Source organism: Cervus elaphus, chromosome 26 (assembly GCF_910594005.1).
Source record: "Cervus elaphus chromosome 26, mCerEla1.1, whole genome shotgun sequence".
NCBI lineage: Eukaryota > Metazoa > Chordata > Mammalia > Artiodactyla > Cervidae > Cervus > Cervus elaphus.
This window is the reverse complement of record NC_057840.1, coordinates 21,643,594-21,668,528: the sequence shown is the minus strand read 5'-3', so window position 1 is coordinate 21,668,528 and position 24,935 is coordinate 21,643,594. Positions and strand designations below refer to the sequence as shown.

Here is a 24,935-nt window from a genome sequence, read left to right as displayed (position 1 = left end):
TCAGAGTGATCGGATCCAAATAAATGGCTGAAAATCACGCATATACCATTTCACAAGCCTTATTGTTTATTACAGTGGTGTAAAAGGAAGACCTGGGCAGTTTAAGAAAAGAATTTGTGTCATAGTTTTTCTAAAAGCAAGCTAACATAAAAACTAATTCAGGAATCACAGTAAAAATAGCATCTGGGTTAATAGTGGTGTGATTATGGGTGGTATAATTTCAGGTAATTTTTATGTTTTTTTTTTTCCTTCTCCCCCATTGTCTCAACCTTGCTCTGAAATCACATGGGAGTAGAAATAACTGGGGAGAATATAGTCTTTCAGATTTGTCTGCCTGGTTTAAACTAGTTCCCAAAGGCCACTGGGACTTTTAGTCCCAGACCCAGGGGACACGTGGTCTCTTGTAAAACCAGCTCTAGCTTGTTGATGTCTAAAAGCAACTTAACCCTGGCACAGGCATTTTCAATAGAAATGATAAGTAAACAGTAGAAATATGAGAGGACAAATATAAGCTCTTGGAGGAAGATGCAGATTCCATAAAAGGAAAACCAAGATTAGAGTGAAAGGGTGGTTTAGTCGCCAAGTCCTGTCTGACTCTTGAGACCCTATGAACTGCAACCCTGCCAGGCTCCTCTGTCCATGGGCTTCTTTCAGGCAAGAATACTGGAATGGGTTGCCACTTCCTTCTCCAGGGGACCTTCCTAACCCAGGAATCAAACTTGGGTCTCCTGCATTTTGGGCAGATGATTTACCGACTGAGCTGTGAGGGAAAGGGAGGCCAGGTCTAAAGAAGGAAATGCGTGTGCACACACACACACACACAGTTTCCTGTGTGTGCGCACGCACATGCATGTAAATGCAGACAATAATGCAGACAGTCACCAAAGAAAAGGTGAAAAATCCCAACAAATGAAGTTTCGTTCATTGGGAGTAGCAAGAGGCTGTGAGTTCAAAAACTGCCTGATTCTACTCCATCCCATTTTTATAGTTTCCTCTGTTATTTTGACTGGAACGATTTGGAAAAGCAGCTCCTGTCTGAAAGTCATTTGAACATTCAGGGCTGAGGTCTTCATCTAGTGGAAGCCCCAGGGCCAAGCCTAGTGGGATGCGGGAGGTGGTACTTGCTGAGATTTTGACAGCTCACGGGCCCCCTGCGGGCGCGCCCTGTGAACGGTGACCACACGGTGGGACAGGGAGCACGGCTCAGGCTGGGGTTGAAGGGTGCTCCACCAGGAATCACCCTGGGCCGGCAGACATGCCCTGGGCTTGTCTGAAGCCAACCAGGGTGTGAACTCAGCTGTCCATTCCAGCCCCTTCTGAGGGCTCTGCAGTTATTCGCCCTCATCTGCCTTCTTCAAACCCCCTGTTAGCTTGTTCCCATAGGGTCCAGGGCCTCTCTTGAAGATATTCTTTACTACAGATTTTGTCAAGGCAGCAAGCGCCTGTTGAGAAGAAGGAAACTCATCTTATGGATTTTATGGCTCCTGTTTATCAGATAGGAAAAGGGCAGGAACTTATGTATAAGTGGTGGACAGTTCTCCGTGGTGGGAATAGGGTGTGAAGTTCCCTCCCAGTCCATGGCTCTGTAATAATGGCTAATGGTCGCTGAGGGCTTGTGGTCGCCCAGCCTTTTCTGTGACAGGGACTGCTGTTCTTAGGCGATGGATGAGGAACCTGGTGGGTGAAGGGGGGTTTCAGGCCGCCGAGGGCTGCACAAATGAAGTGCAGACTCTGGCAGACCTGAGGGGAGGGGGCGGGGGTGCCCTGGCTGCTTGTAATTCCTGGTCGGTTCTCACTACTGATAGGCCACATTTATTTTTGGTCTCCCTGTATTTCTGCTTCTCCTTCAGATTCCATCACTCTGTCGGGGGAGCCCCACCAATTAATTAGCTCTCTCTGTTTGTGTTGTTCAGTTGCTAAATGGTGTCCAACTCTTCGCAACCCCATGGATTGTAGCACTGGAGGCTCCCCTGGCTTTCCCTATCTCCCGGAGTTTGCTCAGATTCATGTGCCGTGAGTTCGTGATGCCATCTAATCAATTCATCCTCTGTCGTCTCCTTCTCCTCCTGCCTTCAATCTTTCTTAGCATCAGGATCTTTTCCGATGAGTTGGCTCTTTGCATCAGGTAGCCGAAGTATTGGAGCTTCAGCTTCAGCATCAGTCCTTCCAATGAACAGACAAGGTGGATTTCCTTTAGGATTGGCTGGTTTGATCTCCTTGCAGTTCAGGGGACTCTCAAGAGTCTTCTCCACCACCACAGTTCAAAGCATCCTTCCCAAACACCCTGTGTGTTATCATTTGCATTTGCTTTTGTATGATTATTTGATTGTCCCCACACTAGAACATCAGCTTTCTGAGGACGACTCCGTGTGTCGTCTGACTTTTGTATCCCTGGGCCTCACTCATAGCAGAGATTTGATGGGCTGAACTGGTAGCTGATGTGTCAGAGCTGACACGGCTACAGGTTACTCTGAGTCCAATAGCAGATGCTCCAAGAATAGATGCATACACTGCCTGGACTCTTCACTGTGATTTCGGTTCTTTAGGTCTTTCTGTTTCTGGTTATTAATATACACATAGGAAAAAATGCTGAGACTTCGGGAGGTATATAAGCTCTCCTTGAAGCGAGTTAATTCTGTTAATGCTTTTTAGCAAATATACTTTCTGTCCTCCTCACTGCCTCTGAATACTCTCCATGGCTGTGATGATGTTTGGTGGGCTTATCTTTTAGCCAGAGCACTACCTGGAAGACTCTTCCTGTTTGTCTCTGCTTCAACAACATGCATTAAATGTCACTCCTTACCAGCGTTTTCTGTTTAACTTGTAGGCATCACCTACCTTCTCATGCATAGACAGAAGCTGTCGGATTGTGAACAGAGGGAGCTATGGAAAGGCAAGGGAAACTCACCTTGGACCAAGGAGTAGGGGAGAGGGTAACATGGGCATCCTAGTGGCATGTAAGGGAAGAAGACATATTTCATAACATAGCTTAGAGTGTGTAAGGGCACAGGCAAAATGAAATCTCTCTCTTCCTGGTAAGAAAAGTTTTTATTGAAAAGAATTCCAGGGAAAAAAAAACCCATTAGTTATGCAATTTATTTTACTGTCTGTAAACTTCCCACAGAGAGACCAGATAGATGGAGCGATAAGCCTTTCCTCTGTCAGTGGGAGGCTGTGCCCACGTCCATTCTTAGGTGGTGGGGCAATTTTTCTGGTGGAGAGAAACTCCTGTATTATGCAATCACAGAGCAGCCAGAAATGGCCTTCCCTCCAGTCTCTGTTTACTGAAATATGCTATTTCTCAAGGCTGACCTCAAAGCTGTTGCCACTGCAATGCCTGTCCTGAGACCCCCATCAGCAGTAACCACCCCTCCTTCTGTGCTTCCGGGGGGCCTTTACATCTGTTCCACTTGACCTGGGACTTGCACAGCTCACATGCACTTGAAGGGCTGTTGCAGTTTTCTCTGACCTCTTCATGTCTCTTGCACAGAATAATCAATGCTTGTTAAAATAAGGCAGTGTGGGATCAGAGAAAGCGGGGCATTTCCAGGGTGCTGTGATGACTGGGATTGGAACCAGTTCAAGAAGCCTGATCCTACGATGCAGGGTGATAAGAAGCTGTTGGACGGCTGGAAGGAGGGTGTGACCTAAGGGGTAATGCTGGAAGGGGCTGCCCATCATGTCCCCCCACCCCCGTCTTTATCACTGGGTCTGTGGAAGAGGCATTTCCCATTTTCCCCACTGCAGAGCTGCTGAAGCTGGCTTTTCTTCCGTGTGTGTGGCTGGCCTTTGAGCTGTACTGACAGCTCTTCCTTTCAGTGACATTTTTTTATCATCCCACAAATCTGTTGCATTAAAATAAACCATAACTTTCCTAGAGAGTAAGTGAACTCCTGAGACTGACAGATTTAACTTTGTTGCTGTTCAGTCGCTCTGTCGTGTCTGACTTTTTGCAACCCCATGGACTGCAGCACACCAGGCTTCTCTGCCTTCACTATCTCCCGGAGTTTGTTCCAACTCATGTCCATTGAGTCAATGATGCCATCCAACCGTCTCATCCTCTGTCTTAGCCTTAGTGAAAAGGAAAAAAAAGGACCCAGACTATTTCATGACAGTCAGTTAAGGTCAACCACCTAATCTGACAGCAGTAAAAGGATTATTTAACAATGAATAGTTTCAGTTCTGCTTCTCTCTAGTAGATCGTTTTAAAGAAAACCCAAAATGAATTGTTGTACTGCAATGGAATGTCGGCATGTAAGCTGCAGAGTGAAATCATTACTGGCAGTATCTTATTTACACATCTGTTGTGTGAAGAGAATTAGATACTCTTAGAGGAAGAATAAAGTAAATTTGAATTGAAATAGTGCACATTTTGACTAGCTGCTGATTCCTTATTAGGTGTTGGGAGTGACTTTGACAGTGTACAAAGAAAGCAACAGTTTGACATCATTTAGAAGTGTTCTAGAATAATCCTAATTCAGGGAGATTTCCATTTGTGTGCACTTTAAGAATCGGGAGCACCGTGGAGCTCCTGGGCACTCACCCAGTTTTCTTAGATCCAGTTGGGTTTATGAGTACAAGACATGATAGCCGTACATGCAAGAAGGAAAAACCTTCTCAAACCGGCCTGCTTACTGGGCTGAGTCACTACTTCTGCCAAACAAGTACTGTGTAAGCTGAGCTTCTTTCATCTTACTGCCTATGTGCTTTCTACAGCAGGAACAGGACCGTGTTTGTTGATTGCAATTAAATTTCTTATTGCTGAGGAATAACACTCTTTGATGGGCTTCCCTGGGGGTCCAGACAGTAAAGAATCTGTCTGCACTGCAGGAGACTGGAGTTCAATCCCCGGGTTGGGACGATCCCCTGGAGAAGGGGATGGACAGTATTCTTACCTGGAGAATTCCATGGACAGAGAAGCCTGCTGGCCTCCAGTTCATGGGGTCTCAGAGTCGGACATGACTTAATGACTAACATTTTTTCACATATTTGTTAAAAAAAAAAAGAAGAAAATACGTATGTAAAAATATATATGAATACATATGTCAATGCACATATGTATGTACTTATGAAAGTGAAAGTGAAGTCACTCAGTTGTGTCTGACTCTTTGTGACCCCATGGGCTATAGCCTACCAGGCTCCTCCTTCCATGGGATTTTCCAGGCAAGAGTACTGGAGTGGGTTGCCATTTCCTTCCCCAGGGGATCTTCAGTATTGTTAGCTGGAGAATTCCATGGACAGAGGAGCCTGGTGGGCTATAGTCCATCGGGTCACAAAGAGTCAGACATGACTTAGTGACTAACACTTTTTTGCATATTTGTTAAAAAAAGAAAAAAATACATAGGTAAAAATGTGTATGAATACATATTGTCAGTGCACATATGTATGTACATATATACACATGTAAAACACATATTTAAAAGTGCATATGTAAAAATATATAAAGAATACATATGTAAAATGCATATGAATGCATATGGAAAAAAAGAAAATGCATACATTAGCAGTTAACTCTTTTTTTCTTTTTGCAATATAGGATTAAATTACCATGCTCCTACCAGAGGCCCTTATCACACCTAAAATAATTTCTTAATATCATCAATTATCCTGTCAGTTGTCAAATTGTCTCCTATGTGTCGTGATTTTTTTAAGATTCATTTTAGTTAGAATCCAAGTAAGGTTCCCACGTTGCAATTGATAATATCCCTTAAGTCTCTTTTCATACCTAATTTTTCCCTCCATCACTCTCCCTCACCTCCTGTAATGTTTCTGTTGAGGAAACCAGGTCATTTTCTTATAGAATTTTCCATAGTCTGAATTCTGTTGATTGCATCCCTGCGTTGCACTGCTTCAATCACTATTGTTGTTTATGTAGATCTAGCACACACATCCTACAGCTATTGCCCTCCCCAGAGTGAGACAAACCTCGTCTGAATCAGAACAGCCTCAGATGAGAATGACATTGCCACAGTCATTTTTGCTTTAGAACCACGTGGGATAATGTTCAAGTGTTCTTTGGCCACTGTCTCTTGTCTCTGTGTGAAAAAGTCATAAAGGTATGAAATAATTAGGGAAGAGGATGTCACTCAGGATGCATATCTGTGAGGAGCAATCAGAGTTTTTTCAAAAATGATCATAAATGGACTCTTGTAAAGTTACACAACTTAATGCCAGTGCTAATTAATCTGATGGGCAAGGATGACTCTTGTAAGAGTCTTACAGTGACAGAGGGCAATGCTGTGTGCTTAGGAACTTCACTGAAGCATAAAAGCAGACAGCTATGAAGATTTAATTAAAATTAAATATGAGAGACCTAAAAAAATGGCATGTACTGAAACCACCATAAAAACTAAACTCTAAAGAAGGCTGTTCACATTTTTCTGAATAGCTCTTTCAGCCTGTAATGAAAACAGATGGATTACTTCAGGACTGAAATTTAGTACCTACAATGAGTTTATAGAGATCTAAATTTGTGATTATAGACCCTTAAACCCAATATAGCTTCAGGAAACAGAATAATTTCAAGGAGAAAAATAGTTTTCAGTGGTGACATAGACATTTTAACCATCAAAGCAGCCTCACTTTCCATTGCTGCTTATAAGATGCCATAAGGCCTGTCACATCAATAACCTTAGATTTAATTTTGACTCATACTTTTCTTATATCGCATACTCTTTATGGATCATTGGCCAACTCTATTGTTACTGCAGTAACATTAAAAAATAAATTCTTGACTTATAAACTGGACCCTTTTTTTAACTTGGAGAGTTAATACTTTTTGATGTAGGGCCTATTTGTATTTCTTTAATAAAATGGGCTTCCCTGGTGGCTCAGCTGGTAAAGAATCCACCTGCAATGCAGGAAACCTGGGTTTGATCCCTGGGTTGGGAAGATCGCCTGGAGAAAGGAAAGGCTACCCACTCCAGTATTCTGGCCTGGAGAATTCCATGGACTGTATAGTAGTACATGGGGTTGCAAAGAGTCGGACATGACTGACTTTCACTTAACTTAATAAGCAAAATTATGTAGGGAATTGACATACCTGTGAGCAGGAAGTATCATTTGATAAAGTATTTGCCACTCATCAAAGATAAAAATTGTGACTTATCTACCTTCCTTGGTCTGTGCACTGATAGTGAAAGATTTACTTCAAGACTAAACAGGGTTAGAGTACTCACAGGGCTCCCTTAGTAATACTTCCTTTCCGGGTGACTCAGTGGTAAAATCCACCTGCCAGTCCAGGGGATGCAGCAGGTATAGGTTCGATCCCTGGGTGGGAACGATCCCCTGGAGAAGGAAATGGCAACCCACTCCACTATTCTTGCTGGGAAAATCCCATGGATAGAGCAGGCTGGCCAGCTACAGTCCATGCAGTTGCAAAGGAATTGGACACAACTGAATGAGCACATGACAAATGACTTAGTAACACTTACCAAACCACCATCAAAATATTGTGAGTTTGAAATTCCTCTTTAATAGGAAGGAAAGGATTCTTCATTAGGCCAGTCTTCCTTGTGACCAAGAATATGCATTTGTAAGATTGAAATTTTAATGTCTGGTTGAGGTTTTTGTCTATAGCTAGTGAGCAGAGGGCTTCCCTGGTGGTTCAGATGGTAAAGAATCTGCCTGCAATGCAGGAGACCTGAGTTTGATTACTGGGTCAGGAATCCCCTGGAGGAGGGCAGGGCAACCCTCTCCAGTATTCTTGCCTGGAGAATCCCATGGACAGAGGAGCCTGGTGGGCTACATACAGTCCATAGGGTTGCAGAGTTGGGCACGACTGAAGTGACTTTGCACACACACACACACACAGTAAGTAGATTCAAATTGAACTCTATTCTTTGGCATCCCTCTTTTCATCTGATAATCCTTTACTACATTTCAGGCAATAGATAAGGAAGCAAAGAAATAGAATTTTTTGGTTCTTTTTATGCTTGGGTTCACATCCTGCTCCTTAGCTGTAACAGCATTCTTACTATCACAAGTGATAACAATTCCTCCCAAAAAAGAAATGTACTGGAGTCCTGACTTTGGAGAGCAGAGGTGGTGCTGCCTTCTGGCACATCACGCGAGCTGTCCCCTGGACGCAGGCTTGCTCCTGCTGTCCCTGGATGGTCTGTCTTCTCTATTGGCCCTCAGCACCCCGGCTCTGTCCTAAAAGAGTTATCACCTAAGTTGAAAGATCACAGTCTTCTTCCTTCTGCTTTATCATTTCTCAGTCTTTGTTTTGTATCACTTTCCTTTTTCTTGTTTTTAAAGTTATCCCTCCTTTTTTCCAAGGTTGACTTCTCCCCTTCATCTTTGATCCCCTCCCATCTGTCTTATCCAAGAATATAGAAGCAGTCTCCACTAATTAGCTCCCCTCTTTAAAATCTTAATCTTTCTACGAATGGTCAAGTGCACCATCCTAAAACTAAACACCTTTAGCTTTCAGATCCCCTTCAGTTGTCTGGTGTCTCGGTTTCCTTATTGAATATAAAAATCCCTCCTCTAGACCTTTGTGAGTGTTAATCCTCTTCGTTGCTAGGGAATGTCTGTGCTTATTCCCACCATTTCCTCAGCTCTTTCTCAACACCTTTAGTTCTGCTCTACTCACCTTTCACCTTCCTCATCCTGTGGCTTCTTTATAATTCTTGTGGTGGGCTGAAAAATGACCTCATCCCTACGCTCCAACGTCTATGTCAAAATGAAACTGGTGAATACTGCTTTATTTGGAAAATTTGATAACAGATGTGATTAAGGGTTTTGAGATGAGAGGACCCTGGATTATCTGAATAGGCCATGAATGCCATCACACAGGTTCTCATGAGCCAGAGAAGCGAGGATAATTCGATACCACAGGCACACATAGCCCAAGGCAAGGAATGCATGATACTGCTAGGTTCTGAAAGAGGCAAGAAACACTTTCTGCCCTGGAGCCTCTGAGGACACCTGACCCTGGTTCTGCTGACACTTTGAGTTTGAACTCTCAGCCTCCAGAAATGTGAAAGAATAAATTTCTGTTGTCTTAAGGGACAAGATGGCTATAGGAAGCTAAATATAGCCATCTTTGGACATTCTTGACAAAATTATTGACCAAAGTGAACATGCCTGAGTAAACAAGACTTTGATCAAGAAGGAGACTCTTATCAGCTCTCCAGCAGACCCCCAGAGTCCCCTTTCAGCCTTTGTCCCTACCAAAGAATTCACTATTTTGAATTATCCCGTTTGTGAACCTAATATGAACCGCATCATGAAGAATAAACCTAGCTCTTGTATCTGGATTCTTTCTTCTAACAGTCTGTGAGGTTCATCCATGTTGTCCTATGTGGTTATAGATTTTTAAATTGTCATTGCTGTATAGAGCACATGTTATTTTTTCAGCTGTTGATGGTTTACCAATACTGCTGTTATGAATATTGATTATGGATTTTTTGGTGAACATTTATTTGTGTTTCTGTTGGGTAGATAATGAGGAACAGATTTTCTGAGTCAAAGATGCCTTGTCATTTCTTTCTGTACTAAGTTGACAATCTCATCTACAATTCTACCTCAGCTATCCCCCATCATTCTCACTCTTAAAATCTCTCAGTCTGATTCTGATCTTCCTGCTTAGATATAAAATGACAGCCATCAATTATACACACACACATACAAACACAATGTTTAGTGTGTTCCAATTTAAAGATAAGTTACTGCCAGAAAAGTGGCTCTTCCTCTTGTCATTTGTTGTGTTAATGACAGGTCATCAGTCTTAACCATTCAAGTTCGAAACAGAATCATTTTTAATTCTTTCTTTGATTATCCTGCATCCACCAAATCTCTGAAGCTTCCCTTCCACTCTGATTTCCCACCAAGCTGTCTCTACATTAGTTTGCGGGTACACTGTCCCTTGAATGACTCCTTAACTGTCTCCCACCTTCTAGTCTCTTTTGATGCTCATCCATCTACCAATTCTAGGTTTATCCTTACAAACTTTGATCCTGCTGCACCACTTCTTAAAACTCACGGACATGGATGGATCACCATTGATTATAAAAATCAAGTCAGAATTCCTTATGTTGACTTTCTATGCCTCATAATTTGATTTCAGCATCATTTCTGTGAGTAATTATTCACCTAAAGTTTCACCAGGTGGTAGTGAGTTATCTATTCACATTGTCTTCAATAACATTTTTATGATAAATTGCTCAAAGGGCTTCCGATGAACGTTTCCTACAGTGGCTCCATGTAATGGCCATGTATTAAGAGTTTCCTGTGCGTGGTATACATGTAACCCGCACAACAGCTTTGTGGGGGTAAATACCTGTGTGATTATCCTCAGTTTACAGTTGAGGACACCAAAGCCTGGAGAATTTAAGGTGTCTAATGTTATCCAGCCAGAAACCTAATTAGGATTCAGACACTGGAAATCACGACTCAGCTTGCTTGCCTTTTGCATATTCATGATGCCTCTCAAGGCCATGGGAGATGAGGAGGCCTCCCTTCCAGCTTTTAGCTCTGTGCTCGGCTGTCCTGAGGCAGCCTCTCCTCCTCACAGAGAGCTGTGATTCTAGGTCCCGCCCATCTGCACATGTGTGGTTTTCCCCTCCCATTCTCTGAAGCTGGCGCATCGTGAACTGAACTCTGGCAGCTATTGCCTGGGCAAGGGGACTTTAGTTCTTACACCGCCAATTTGATTTGGTTCTGCTCCCTCCTTCTTTTCCTGTTTCTCTTCTCCTCCTTCCTCCCTTTCTCTCCTGTTTCTTTCTTCCTCTGCAGGCTTCTCCCTTGTCCTCTCCCCGCCCTGTCCCGCCCTCCCTGCCCTTCCTTGGGTAGATGCCATGATTCTCAGCATTTTTGAAAGATCAACCTCTGGAAGTGCACAATGTCCCTCAGATCACTCACCTTGCAGGTTTCACTTTTCAGGTTCAAAAAACCCGCGATACCTCAGTGTAATAATCAAATAAGTAAATTAGTGCTGGAGTGGGGGTGAGCAATATGTGAATGATTCATGTTTGAATCACTATACATATATTTATTGTAGTTTAGGGATGAGGAAATTGTGGGCCCAAATCTATTGTTGATACAAATATGTATCATTATGCACTGTAGAGTTCACCAAACACCATACAAGAAAATAAAAGGATGCTGATGAAACTAAATGTGTAGTAATTTATAGCAGGAATTTCCAAACCATGACCCATTCAAAACAACATGATGATGGATTATGCTTCTGTCCTGCCAGAAAATCTCAACAGTTCTAGTTGTACAGAAGGAGTTTTGCAATCTCTCAACATTGTATCCCTACCAGACTTAAGAAAACTGACTTAGAACCTTCAGGAGACTCTACTGGGGCATTACTTTTAGGCTCTGAGTAACATTTTAGTAATTTTCATGTTGTAGATCACTTGCAGGTAGCCCTTATTCATTCATGAAATAAAAATCTATGGAATGCAGATTATGGTTCCCTGAAGAATTAGGAAGGGATGATCATTTGGGGATTAGTGTCTGCTCTTTAGAGACTCTCTCTTGGTTCATCCACTGAGGATCCTATTGGGACTGATTTAGGTGTTTTTTTTTTGTTTGTTTGTTTGTTTGTTTTTTAGATATGCTGGGTCTTAGTTGTGGCGTGTGAGATTGTTTAGTTGTGGCATGTGAACTCTTGTGTCATATGGGATCTAGTTCCCTGACCAGGGATCGAACCCTGGCCCCCTGCATTGACAGCGTGGAGTCTTAGCCATTGGACCACCAGGGAAGTCCTTGACTTAGTTTTCTGTTGCGATTTTCTGAATTTCTCAACCAAGCCCCGTACCCTTCCCTTCCTTGGCTTCCTCCACAGTGCCTTAGATGTGCCAGGGCTGCAGTTTTCCATCTGCACTTTAAGGTACTCCACTTTCTGACTCCGTTACCAGCTGATGCCTCACCCACGTAGATTTCTGTCATCCATCCCACCAAGGAAACTTTTATATAATAGGTGCTCAGGACGTTTGTTTAATTAAACTGGAACTAATGGATCACTGCAGGGATTACTCTGTCACGACTGGATGGGTAGTTCTGTGTGATAACTTGGGAAGTTTTCCAGTGATTATGGAATGTCAGAGCACCTTATAGACTGTAGAATAAGCTGAATCACTGCTGGGCTCTTGTATTGTCATCAGTCATCCTGAGGCCTCAGGAAAAAAACTGAATAGATAGAAAGTAAACATTAATGTCTTTCCTTCAGTGCTGCGTTTCACAAGCAGAGGCAGCTCTTGTGAGATATTTAACTAACAGATATGGTATTATCATGGAAAAATTGAATAAAAAAAGTAAAAAAGACCATGAACCACTGCCATTTGCTGACTGAAATGCAATTAGGCACAACAGTTTTATGTGATTGTCCTCGAAATTTATTATGCTTTAATAAACTCCTGGCAAACCTAATTAGATGCTCCATTTAGCATTAATTGAATTGGAACAAGGAAAGAAACTACACCTCATGTAAAGTTGTAAGAGGCACATTTTTAAATGACTGACTTAGCCTTAAATTTTGAAATGTGGCAGTTTTACTCACAATATTACCACAGAAACTCAATTAAACAATTACTAAGTGCATTTACTCATGGAAATATACTACAAGAGTATATGCATCAGTCTCCAGATCTATTTTTGCTTTTCATTCATGTCCTGATCTTTGGAACCTCCATATCCCATAAATGTAGCATGTGGCTTATTTCAGAATTAAGGGCATGGATTTTCCAGCCAGATTGCCTGGTTTTGAATCATGGTGCTAGCATTTTCAGACTGGTTTGGGGCCGATTATTTTATCTTCTCTACCTCAATGTCCTGAAACAATAACATTGCCTACCCCAAAAGGGGGATTATGAAGATTAAGTAATTTAGTACTTGAAAAGCATATGATATCTGACACATGTAATTACTAAATACATGTTTGTAAAATAAAATGGATAAATTGTGCCTCATATAAGTGAGTCTCAAGAATTGTGCAGTATCAAGTGTTTGTTATTTTGGCCACCTGATGCGGAGAGCTGACTCATTGGAAAAGTTCTCCTGATGCTGGGAAAGATTGAAGGCAGGAGGAGAATGGGGATGACAGAGGATGAGATGGTTGGATGGCATTGTTGACTGAACGCACATGAGTTTGAGCAAACTCCAGGAGATACTGAAGGACAGGGAAGCCTGGTGTGCTGCAGTCTATGGGGTTGCAAAGAGTTGGGTGTGACTTAGTGATTGGACAACAGCAAGGTGTTTGTGTAGTTTGTTATAATTACATCATCTTGTGCATTTTTAGCATGTCTTAGGATGATTTCATGAGGAAGATAATCTTCACCTGTTTGTTTTATTACTTTTGAGAAGATATGCATCAGAGTCAGAAGGTAACCATAATATGTTCTTTAATTAGATAATAGAATATTATTGTGTAAAAAATGCTGTGTAACTGGAAGTCATAGCCAGTATAACAAGGCAAAACAAAAAACAACTAACCGGAAAACAAAAACCATGAATGACATACAGATTGGAAAGCAAGAAGTAAAACCATTTCTATGTATAGATGATATAATGGTCCATGTAGAAAATCCCAAAACACATGCCCCCAAAAAATGCTTCTTGAACTAATAAGTTAATTTAGTAAGGTCTCAGGATACAAGGTCAATATACAAATATCTACTATTATTTTATATACTACAACAAACAATTGGGATTTGAAATTTTAAAAAGAGTACGTCTATGATAGTACCCCAAAATGACACATTTGGGTATAATTTAACAAAGTATGTATAGGAACTGTATATTGAAAATTACAAAATATTGATGAACAAAATCAAAGACTTAAATAAGTGAAGAGGTATGCCTATTCATGCATTTAAAAACTCAATATTGTTAAGGTGTTAGTTCTCTTGGAAATGGTCTGTAGTCATCATGAGTGGATGCCCAGTCTCTTCTGTCATGTCTGACTCTTTGCAGCCCTATGGACTGTGACCCACAGGCTCTTGTGTCCCTGGGATTCCCCAGACAAGAATACGGGTGCAGGTTGCCACGCCCACTCCGGGGGACCATCCCAACCCAGGGCTCAAACCCAAGTCTCTTATGTCTCCTGCATCGTGAGGCAGGTTCTTTACCACTCGCGCCACCTGGGAAGCCCTGCAGTCATCATAATCCTAGTCAAAATTCTGGGGGAAACTTTTGTAGCTATCAATGGATAGCTTTTAACTACCAATTGATTCTAAAATCTATATAGGAAAGAAAATAGAAGAACTAAAATAGCTACAACAATTCTGAAAACAGAAAAGTGGGAGAACTCACACTGCCTGATTCTAGTACCTACCGTAAAGCTCCAACAGACAAGACAGTGTATACAGCACAGATGGTCCCCGACTTACAATGGTTCAGCTTATGATTTCTTTTTTACTTTATGATGGCGGAAAAATGATACCCATTCAGTAGAACCCAGACTTTGAATTTTGAATTATGATCTTTTCCCAGCTTAGTGATACATTCTCAGTTGTGATGCTGGGCAGAGAGCCAAAGCTCTCAGTCAGCCAAGCAATCAGGAGGAGAAACAACCAATACACTTACAATCATTCTGTACCCACAGCATTCTGTTTTCACTTTCAGTATGCTATTTGATAAATTATATGAGATATTCAGCACTTTAATATAAAATGGGCTTTGCATTAGATGATTTTGCTCAACTATAGGCTAGTGTAAGTGTTCTGAGCACATTGAAGGCAGGCTGGGCTAAGCTATGATATTTGGTGAAGAAAGTGAAGTCGCTCAGTCGTGTCCGACTCTTTGCTGCCCTGTGGAGTATAGCCCACACAGGCTCCTTTGTCCATGGGATTTTCCAGGCAAGAATACTGGAGTGGGTTGCCATTTACTTCTCCAGGGGATCTTCTCAACCCAGGGATCGAACCCAGGTCTCCCTCATTGCAGGCAGATGCTTTAACCTCTAAGCCATGTTTGGTAGGTTAAGTGTATTAAATGTATTTAAATTTACAGTATTTTCAATTTACAATGGGTTTTTCTGGACATAACCTCATTGTAAGTTGAGAAACATCTGTATTTGCAAAAGGTAGATACATAGATCAATGGAATAGAATAGAACATCCAAAAATTTTTGGAAGAGAAAATCAAAATGGATCATAAGCTTCAATGTAAGGTATAAAAGCTGTAACACTTTCAGTAGAAAGCATAAGAGAAAACTTTTGTGACTTGGTTAGGCAAAGATTTTTTTCAGATACCACGCCTAAAGCACAATCCATAGTAGAAAAAATTGGCAAATTTGGCTTAAAGTAAAAATTTTCTTCTCTCCTAAAGACACTTAACAGAATGAAAAGGCAGGTCACAAACAGGGAGAAAGTATTTGTAAATCACATATCTGACAAAGGAAAAATATCAATATAAAAACAGACAAAACTCACTTTAAGAAAACAAGCTCAACAATAAAAAGGTGGGGGGGGGGCACGTGCTTTAAACATGTTACCAAAGACGATGAAAGAGTGAATATTATGCTATGGAAATTTTAAAAATATATTAAGGAAAAAATACAAATACATCAGAACAAATCATTTGACTGAATTTAAAGTAGGGAGAATGCCTTCCTCTGTGATTATACTGTCTTATGGTATTTTAAAATCGCTACACAAATAAGCATTTTTAATGTTGTATATTGCATCCCACATGGGTCTGTCCCTGTTTCCACGTTCAGATCTAATGAATATACTTTAGTCTACTAGTACCATTTATTTTACATATCTCATTTCTCTCTTAATCTGAAGGCCTTCTGCAGCATTTCTACTTTATTTTAGCAACAGATTCCACATATCAGTTCTCTGGAAAGAACCCATTTCCCCCCACTATTGTCACTATTTAGTATTTTTCCTTGCTATCTCTCATTTGTTTTCTCATCAGCAGCTGTTTTATTTCGTTTTTCTCAGCCTCACTGCATGCTGTCTCTTGATTTTAACGCGGGGTGGCTGACGGTGAGTGGCTGGCATCTGTGGGAGGAGGAAGCCGAGTGGGTGCCTGAGGCAGATGGGCCGTGTGGGTGGGATGCAGTGACTCATTTTTTTTGTGTGTGTTGATTTTTGATGTAGAAATGTTAAGGACCCCAGAAGAAAACTCTCTATTTGTCTTAGAGAGCCTTGAAGTCATGGCTAGCCTTGAAAAGTATCTTTTGAAGGTCCTTTGACTTGCCCTCCCCTTTTATAACCTCACTAAATCTTCTGGGTCTTTAGCTTTCATTTGATCTGACTTATTTCTCCTTCACAGAATGTAGACTCCAATTTCATATTCATTAGATAAGGCTGGCTGTATCAAACAACCTCTTGAGGGTCTGTGTTCCTTTTATAAAAGGGTTGCACTTCGGTTGCACACAGGTCTTCAATGCTCTTTTTATATTTTGGTGGGTTCCTAAATTACAAAAGTAATCAGTGTTCATAACAGAAGTTGTACAAGATATAGAAGGCATAAAAAGGAAAAGATAAGTGATAATTCCATTACACAGTTGTTATCACAGTTTATATTTTGCTGTACAACTTTCCAAAACTTTTTTATTCATGTACATCTATACATATAGAATATATATAATAATCAATTGATTATAATGTATACATTATGTTTTAATGTGTATGCTATACATTATAATGTGTATATTTTACTTTTTTCCTAAATATAGTGTGTGTGTGTATGTGTGGTCATTTTTCTAATAATGTATATTTAGGCATTTTTCCATTACTGCAAAAATAATATTTCAGTAGATATACTTACAAGTAAATCTGCCACATGTATAGGAATTTTCTCAGGATAAATTCTTAGGAATGGAATTATTGAGTCAAAGATTATGCATAATTTTAAGGACTCAAGATCTCCTTAAGAGTTTACACTTCCCCATAGCATGTAAGAATACCATTTCTCTGCATCTTCATTGGGTATTTTGAAATATCTTTGGCCCCTTGATAGGAAAAAAACTTTGTATTGGTTTAGTGTTCATTTATTAGGAGTGAGATGTAGAATATTTTTATATGTGATGTTGCCATTTTAGTTACACTTTTGTGATTTTACCTGCCTATGTCCACAGCCTAGTTTTCTATAATATTGTAATGTTTTATGGTTTCTTATTTGCTTTAAATTGACCAATAAGGGATAAATTGATGCTTCTGAACTGTGGTGTGGGAGAAGACTCTTGAGAGTCCCTTGGACTGCAAGGAGATCCAACCAGTCCATTCTAAAGGAGATCAGTGCTGGGTGGTCATTGGAGGGACTGATGTTGAAGCTGAAACTCCAATACTTTGGCCACCTGATGTGAAGAGCTGACTCATTTGAAAAGACCCTGATGCTGGGAAAGATTGAAGGTGGGAGGAGAAGGGGACAACAGAGGCTGAGATGGTTGGATGGCATCATTGACTCAGTAGAGATGAGTTTGGGTGGACCATGGGAGTTGGTGATGGACAGGGAGGCCTGGCGTGCTGCAGTCCATGGGGTCGCAAAGAGTTGGACACGACTGAGTGACTGAACTGAACTGAACTGATAAAGAGCTAAGAGATAACAATAAAGATATTAACCTTTCATCTATCACACATTGCACATATTTTAAAAAAATTAGTATCATTTGTTAAATTTGTTATATGTTAATATTTTTATTTTAATTTTGAGTAGGATTTATTTATTATATTTTCCAGAAGCTTATTATGATTTTAAAGGAAGTTGTTTTCATAATTTTGCACCTTGACATCTTGTTAAATTGTATTAATACTTACAACAGTTGTTTAATTGATTCTATTGTGGTTTTTTGGTTGGTAATCCATAACATCTGCAAGTAATGATAATTATTTTATAGAATTATATGTCCATGCTTCATTAAATCTTATTGCATCAGTTAGGATTTTCAGATAGTGTACTGGTAGTAAGAATAGTTGACAGCCTCATCTTTTTCCTGATTTTAATGAGAATACCTATAAGTACAAAGCTGTTATGAAATATATATTATTTCTCAATTTAAAGATGTGCCCTTATATTTTCAGTTTGCAGGTATTTTTAATGAAAAGTGGATTCTAAATTTTACATAAAGTACTAAGGACATCTTTGGGAACACTGATGAGTTTTTTCCACTGAGCCATCCTTGCATTCCCTAAATAAATTTTAAATCCATGATCTAGTGTTCTTATAGTATATAGTGCTTGGTGCATCTTGCTCATTTTTCTTTCATGTTTCTGTCTTTATATATAAATGAGTTTGAAACTAATCTGAATTTTATTTTTGTGGCACTGTCAAATTTTGTTACCGAGTTTATGCTACCTTGGTGTTAGTCATCTGTGAAGTTTGGAAGAACTTGTATCTATAGCTGTATTCTCTTTCTTAGTCATAATTTCTACACCTTGCCTTCCTCTTTTTCTTGATTATACTTGGTAAGGACTTGCTAGATATTTATTATAAAATTCAGTTCTGGATTGAGTCATAATTTTACCTGTTTGCTTCTTAAAATCTCAATTTATCCTTATTATTGCTGCTGTTTCCCATGGATCTACTTCTGGAAACTTAGTTAACTTGTTTTCAGTGTTAAAATGTAACAGAGTGCATTAGCCCCACTTTCCACCATTGCAGACTCTCCTTAGTTTCCAGTAATTACATGATCCTTTTCTTTTTAAAAAAAAAAAAACAAAAATGCAGATTTGCTGCAGTTTGTAAAACCACTTCCGATAGAACGGCTAATTTAAAATTCAGTGGTAAATGAAGAGGGAAAATCCCTATCATTTCCTCTTTGAATACTAAGTTACTGAAACAAAAAAAGTGCTTACTGAGCATTATTTGGGTGTCATCATTTGGGGGACTTTGTTTTCTGTTTTCAGATATCGCCGTGGTGGAGATGAGTGATGCTTTCCGACAACCATCCTTATTTTACCACCTTGGAGTGAGAGAAAGTTTCAGCATGGCCAACAACATCATCCTCTACTGTGATACTAATTCAGACTCTCTGCAGTCACTGAAGGTACTTCCCTTGTTTACTAAATATTTACTTTAGGCCCCCGTTTTAGGGATACCTCTCCAGCATCCAGAAAGAAAAAATGAAGTAGCATATGTTTGTGGAAGGATGTTATTGTCAGTCAAATAATTATGCAACAGTGACTAGTTACTGTTGCATTGTGAGGTTTATCTGGAATTGAGTGTGGAAATTTCCCCCAGCTAAGGGGAAAACTTAGTGTTGAGTTCTGAGCCCCAGTTGGAGTTGCAGCTGAGGAGACAGTTGTGAACAGGAAGTTGTCAATGCACACCCTGGAGAAAGAAGAGGGTACCTAATGCATGGTCAGCGTGCATGCTCTGTCACCTGGGGGTTTCCTGGGGCACACTTGACTCCCACTAGAAGTATGCTGTCTACTGAAAGTGCTCTGAGTACAAATTCTCTCTCACCCGAAAATTGCCATCTTCTGTCACTGGAATATGATTTCAGTTAAAGTGGAAAGAGGAGGAAGAAAAACGTACCATCAGTTCAGTTCAATTCAGTCGCTCAGTCGTATTTGACTCTTTGAGACCCCATGAACCGCAGCACGCCAGGCCTCCCTGTCCATCACCAACTCCCAAAGTTTACCCAAACCCATGTCCATTGAGTCGGTGATGCCATCCAACCATCTCATCCTCTGTCGTCCCCTTCTCCTGCCCACAATCTTTCCCAGCATCAGGGTCTTTTCACATGAGTCAGCTTTTCGCATCAGGTGGCCAAAGTATTAGAGTTTCAGCTTCAACATCAGTCCTTCCAGTGAACACCCAGGACTAATCTCCTGTAGGATTGACTGGTCCTTGCAGTCCAAGGGACTCTCAAGAGTCTTCTCCAATACCACAGTTCAAAAGCATCAGTGCTTCGTTGCTCAGCTTTTTTATAGTCCAACTCTCACATCCATACATGACCACTGGAAAAACCATAGTCTTGACCAGATGGACCAACAAATTGGCAAAGTAATGTCTCTGCTTTTTAATATGCTGTCTAGATTGGTCATAACTTTCCTTCCAAGGAGTAAGCATATTTTAATTTCATGGCTGCAATCACCATCTGCAGTGATTTTGGAGCTCCCCAAAATATAGTCAGCCACTGTGTCCACTGTTTCCCCATCTATTTGCCATGAAGTGATGGGACCAGATACCATGATCTTATATTTGTCAACAAAATTCAACATGTTTCATGGCATTCTCTCCATGATAGTAACTTAATGATAGGAGGGTATTTTCTCTGTTTAAGAAGATTGCCTAAAATGCTGTTGCAATGCCAAATGATTTTACACTGTATGATTCTTTGAAAATCATCTAACAGTTTAGCATGTAACTCATTCTGAACCTCATAATCAGTCATTTCCTTTGTGAAACTTCCATCTAGCTCTTTGTGGCTTTTTCTCATTCATCACTCCAGGTTTCCAAATCCAAGCGAACCTTGGTAAAATTCAATAAAAATTAAAAAAAAAAACAAAAAAAACCCAACCTTGGGATGTGGAGTCCTGAAACCCAGAACGATGCTTCTATCACTTTGGAATTGGTATATGAAGATCTCTAACCCAAAACCCAAGGGAAAAAATGTAGTCGTGTTTTGCTTTTATCTGAGTATCTAAAGCTTGTATGGCTTTCTCTAAAAAATATGCAGGATCATTTAGCAAATACCTTTTCTGCATGCCAGGCCATTGTGCTGGGGATTGATTGGGTATTCCTTTCCAGAATACTCTGAAACAGTTGTAAGAGATTTTCCCCATCTGTCTAAATCTGTTTTTCACCTGGAGCAATTCTTTAAGGAAACCCCTACCTAGCAACTAAACAACAGCAAAAACTTAATCTTACCCCAGATTTGCCCCTTTAATTAATGTACATACATTTCATGATGACACATTTTTAATTAAAGAGTTTGATTTAGTACTCTTTGCAACCTATAGTAGCAACCTATATTAGCAGGTTGATGAAGAGATTTAGTACTGTTTGAAAGTGAAAGAGGAGAGTGAAAAAGTTGGCTTAAAGCTCAACATTCAGAAAACTAAGATCATGGCATCCGGTCCCATCACTTCATGGCAAATAGGTGGGGAAACAGTGGCTGACTTTATTTTGGGGGGCTCCAAAATCACTGCAGATGGTGATTGCAGCCATGAAATTAAAAGACACTTACTCCTTGGAAGGCAAGTTATGACCAACCTAGACAGCATGTTAAAAAGCAGAGACATTGCTTTGCCAACAAAAGTCCAACTAGTCATAACTATGGCTTTTCCAGTAGTTGTGTATGGATGTGAAGTTTGGACTATAAAAAAAAAGCTGAGCACTGAAGAATTGATGCTTTTGAACTGTGGTGTTGGAGAAGACTCTTGAGAGTCCCTTGGACTGCAAGGAGATCCAACCAGTCCATCCTAAAGGAAATCAGTCCTGGGTGTTCATTGGAAGGACTGATGTTGAAGCTGAAACTCCAATACTTTGGCCACCTGATGCGAAGAGCTGACTCATTTGAAAAGACCCTGATGCTGGGAAAGGTTGAGGGCAGGAGGAGAAGGGCACAACAGAGGATGAGATGGTTTGATGGCATCACTGACTCAATGGACATGAGTTTAGGTGAACTCTGGGAGTTGGTGATGGACAGGCCTGGCGTGCTGCGGTTCATGGGGTTACAAAGAGTCGGACACAACTGAGTGACTGAAGTGAACTGAACTGAAACTTATATTAGCAAGTTGATGAAAAGGTTATTTTACTCTTTCTATTCCATTTTCTTTGCAGTAAATTCATTTTAAGCAAGCAGTGTTGTGTTGGACATTTTTCACTGTACAGTATTTTTATTCTTGTCCTACTGGTATCTAGTGATTTAATTTTATGCCCATTCTTTCCTAGGGAAATTTTTTAAAATTACATTTGAGAGAAGAGATAAAGCTAATCTTATCAGAACTTTGTGTGGGACAAATAAACTGATTGATTTGTTTTCAGCCAGCCTTTGTATAAATGTGTTATTGCTATTTGAATAAAATAGTTCTTTCAAGAGGCTTGTCTATCTAAAATATGCACATTTCTTGTGTACAATACCTAATTGCTGTTTGTTATTGAGCACTTACTATGTGCTAGGTACTCAGCCCTTTTGTTATTGTGTTGCTGTTCAGTCACTAAGTCATGTTCAGTTTTTTGCGACCTCATGGACTGCAGCACGCCAGGCTTCCCTGTCCTTCACCATCTTCCGAAGTTGGCTCAAACTCATGTCCATTGAGTCAGTGATGATATCCAACCATCTCATTCTCTTCTGTCCTCCTCTCCTTTTGCATTCAATCTTACCCAGCATCAGAGTCTTTTCCAATGAGTCAGTTCTCAACAGGTGGCCAAAGTATTGTAGTTTCATCTTCAGATTAAGTCCCCCAGGATTGATTTCATTTAGGATTGACTGCTTTGATCTCCTTGCTGTCCAAGGGACTTAGGAGTCTTCTCCAGCAGCAAAATTGAAACGCATCAATTATTTGGTGCTTAGCCTTCTTTATGGTCCAACTCTCACATCCATACATGACTACTGGAAAAACCATAGCTTTGACTAGACAGACCTTTGTCAGCAATGTGATGTCTTTGCTTTTTAATATGCTGTCTAGGTTTATCATAGGTTTCCTTCCACGGACCAAACATCTTTTAATTTCACAGCTGCAGTCACCATCTGCAGTGATTTTTGGAGCCCAAGAAAATAAAATCTGTCACCGCTTCTACTTTTTCCCCTTCTGTTTGCCATGAAGTGATGGGGCTGGATTAATCCTCAAAACATCACTTTGAGGTATATGCATGTGTGCATACTAAGTCACTTCATCATGTCTGACTCGGTGCAACCCTATGGACTGTAGCCCACCAGGCTCCTCTGTCCATGGGATTCTCCAGGCAAGAATATTGGAGTGGGTAGCCGTGCTCTCCTCCAGGGAATCTCCCCGACCCAGGGATTGAACCTGCGTCTCCTGAGCTTTGAGGTATATATACCATCACCAAATTATAGGATTGCAAACTACAATTCTGACAAATTCAGTCATTTGCCTAAGGTGAGGTAGAAAATTTGGGTCCAGGTCTGCCTGAGTCCAAAGTCTGGCCCCCTTGACCACTAAACTTGACTCCAATTACTTCTGGTTAGAAGGATAGCAGACATTCCTAAGTGTGTTTATTTAGAAAAACCCATCAACCATACGTCCTGAGTTGTTTCATGCAACATCCATCCCTTCTTTTGTCTTCCTCCTTCCAGTAAATGTAAGCTTTTGTTATTTTCTTATGTAGTGTGTACCTGGCCCAAGTATCTGGTTGCAAAGCACAAAGTTCTGGGGTAGAAAGTGTTTTCCTTCAGTCTAACAACCTCCTCTGAGCCCTGGAGGTTCCTTGGGTTCTGCTACTGAGAAAGGTCTGTGTGTGTGTGTGTGTATTTTAATTTTTTAAAATTATTTCTGTTGCAGGTAGTTATAAGTGAAATTGTTATCCCTACCATCTAGCAACAGACAGGAAAGCTGCTGTGAAATAGGCAAAATAAGAGATATTTATAAATAATATATTATATATGGATTAGGTAAATAAAATAAAAATGAAGTATCTGCCTGTTTCCACAGGTCAAGACAGAATGAGAATGGTATTCTTGTTGCATATCTAGCTTCACTCAAATTGGTTCTTTGGACATCTAGAAAGTACACCTGTACCAGTTTTATTTTCATCTACTGTTCTTTGTTGAAAAGAATTGTTTCTCTTTGGCAGCAAATTCTTAGGAAGAAATCACAGGAAAGTTTTTTTTTTAAAGTTTAAGCCCCTGATAGATAGGAACCATACAAGTACTTAAGATCTATGTCTCAGTTTTCAAATGAAAGGATATTTAGACTCTAATCAGATCATGTATTTGCAATAGAATTTGTATCAGTTTTAAATTGCAAATACTCTCTCACTGTAGCAAGGATGAAATAATTTTTTTCAAAAAGAAGATCATCATTCCCCTTTGAGAAAGGGAAGTTGATAGATATTTTTTCCTTAGCAAATAGGAAAAAAATTATTTAAAGTAATAACACAATTTTCTTTAAATAGATAACATGAAAACATCTTATGTGCCTATTAATGAGACTCTGCTGAGATTTACGTTTGTTTGAAAATCAGAAACTGCTGTAACAAATGTTTTCTGATTTTTGGTACATTATAGAAGTGATCAGATATTCATTTGGGATCTCTCAGTAAATGGGACTGTAGGTCTGGAACCATTGGCTGATAGTCTGTGGGACAAATAACATGGAGTCCATATGTCATCAGAAAGAGCTTGGGAGAAATGAATGGCTGTTGTGTAGAGTGAGGAAGTTGTTTTAATGAACCATTTCTTCTCTCATCAGAAATTCCTTTATAAATTCTTCTCCTGTTTAAGTTGTTACATAACATTGAGCAGAAAAAGAATAGATGTGTACAATTGAATCACTTTGCTGCAAACCTGAAACTACCACAGCATTGTTAATAACTGTACTCCAATATAAAATAAAAAGTTAAAAAATAAATAAAGACAAAAACAAAAAGAAATTCCTTTATAACAATACCTCTCAGCCATAAATCTTGACTCCTACCCCTTCTCCCTTATTTAGCTCCCTCTCTTTTCGCTAGGCCACTCCCCACTCACTTTTAAATAATGCTTCATATGAAAGCAAAGCAAAACAAAACAAGGGAATATCATTCACACTATCAGTTAGTCAACAATTAAAAGCCCTTATTATACCAATGGCAGGGCTTTGAAGTGTGGGAAGTGTATGCATTGCTGGTAGAAGAGAATGTTGGCACTACCTTTTGAAGATCAATTTGGCAATAGCTTATAGTATCAACTGACTTTATCACCAAGAGTCAGCAGTTCTGTCTCTAGATGTGTGCTGTTAAAAAAAAAAATTTTTTTTTGGCTTGCATATGGAGATATAATGAAGAAAGTTTATGTTAACTTTGTTTGTGATAATCTCTCCCCCAGAGAAATTGGTAAATATCTATCAACAGAAGAATGAATA

At 40.0% G+C, this 24,935-nt stretch overlaps 1 protein-coding gene across 1 annotated transcript in view; it reads left to right on the top strand.

Annotated features, from left to right (window-relative positions):
* MAP3K5 (mitogen-activated protein kinase kinase kinase 5) overlaps window positions 1-24,935 on the top strand; it is a 213,345-nt gene that overhangs the window by 41,735 nt on the left and 146,675 nt on the right. Inside the window, exon 2 of the mRNA XM_043888113.1 lies at window positions 18,810-18,949. Within this exon, the coding sequence (XP_043744048.1) occupies window positions 18,810-18,949 (140 nt within the window). The remainder of the gene's footprint in view (window positions 1-18,809; window positions 18,950-24,935) is intronic.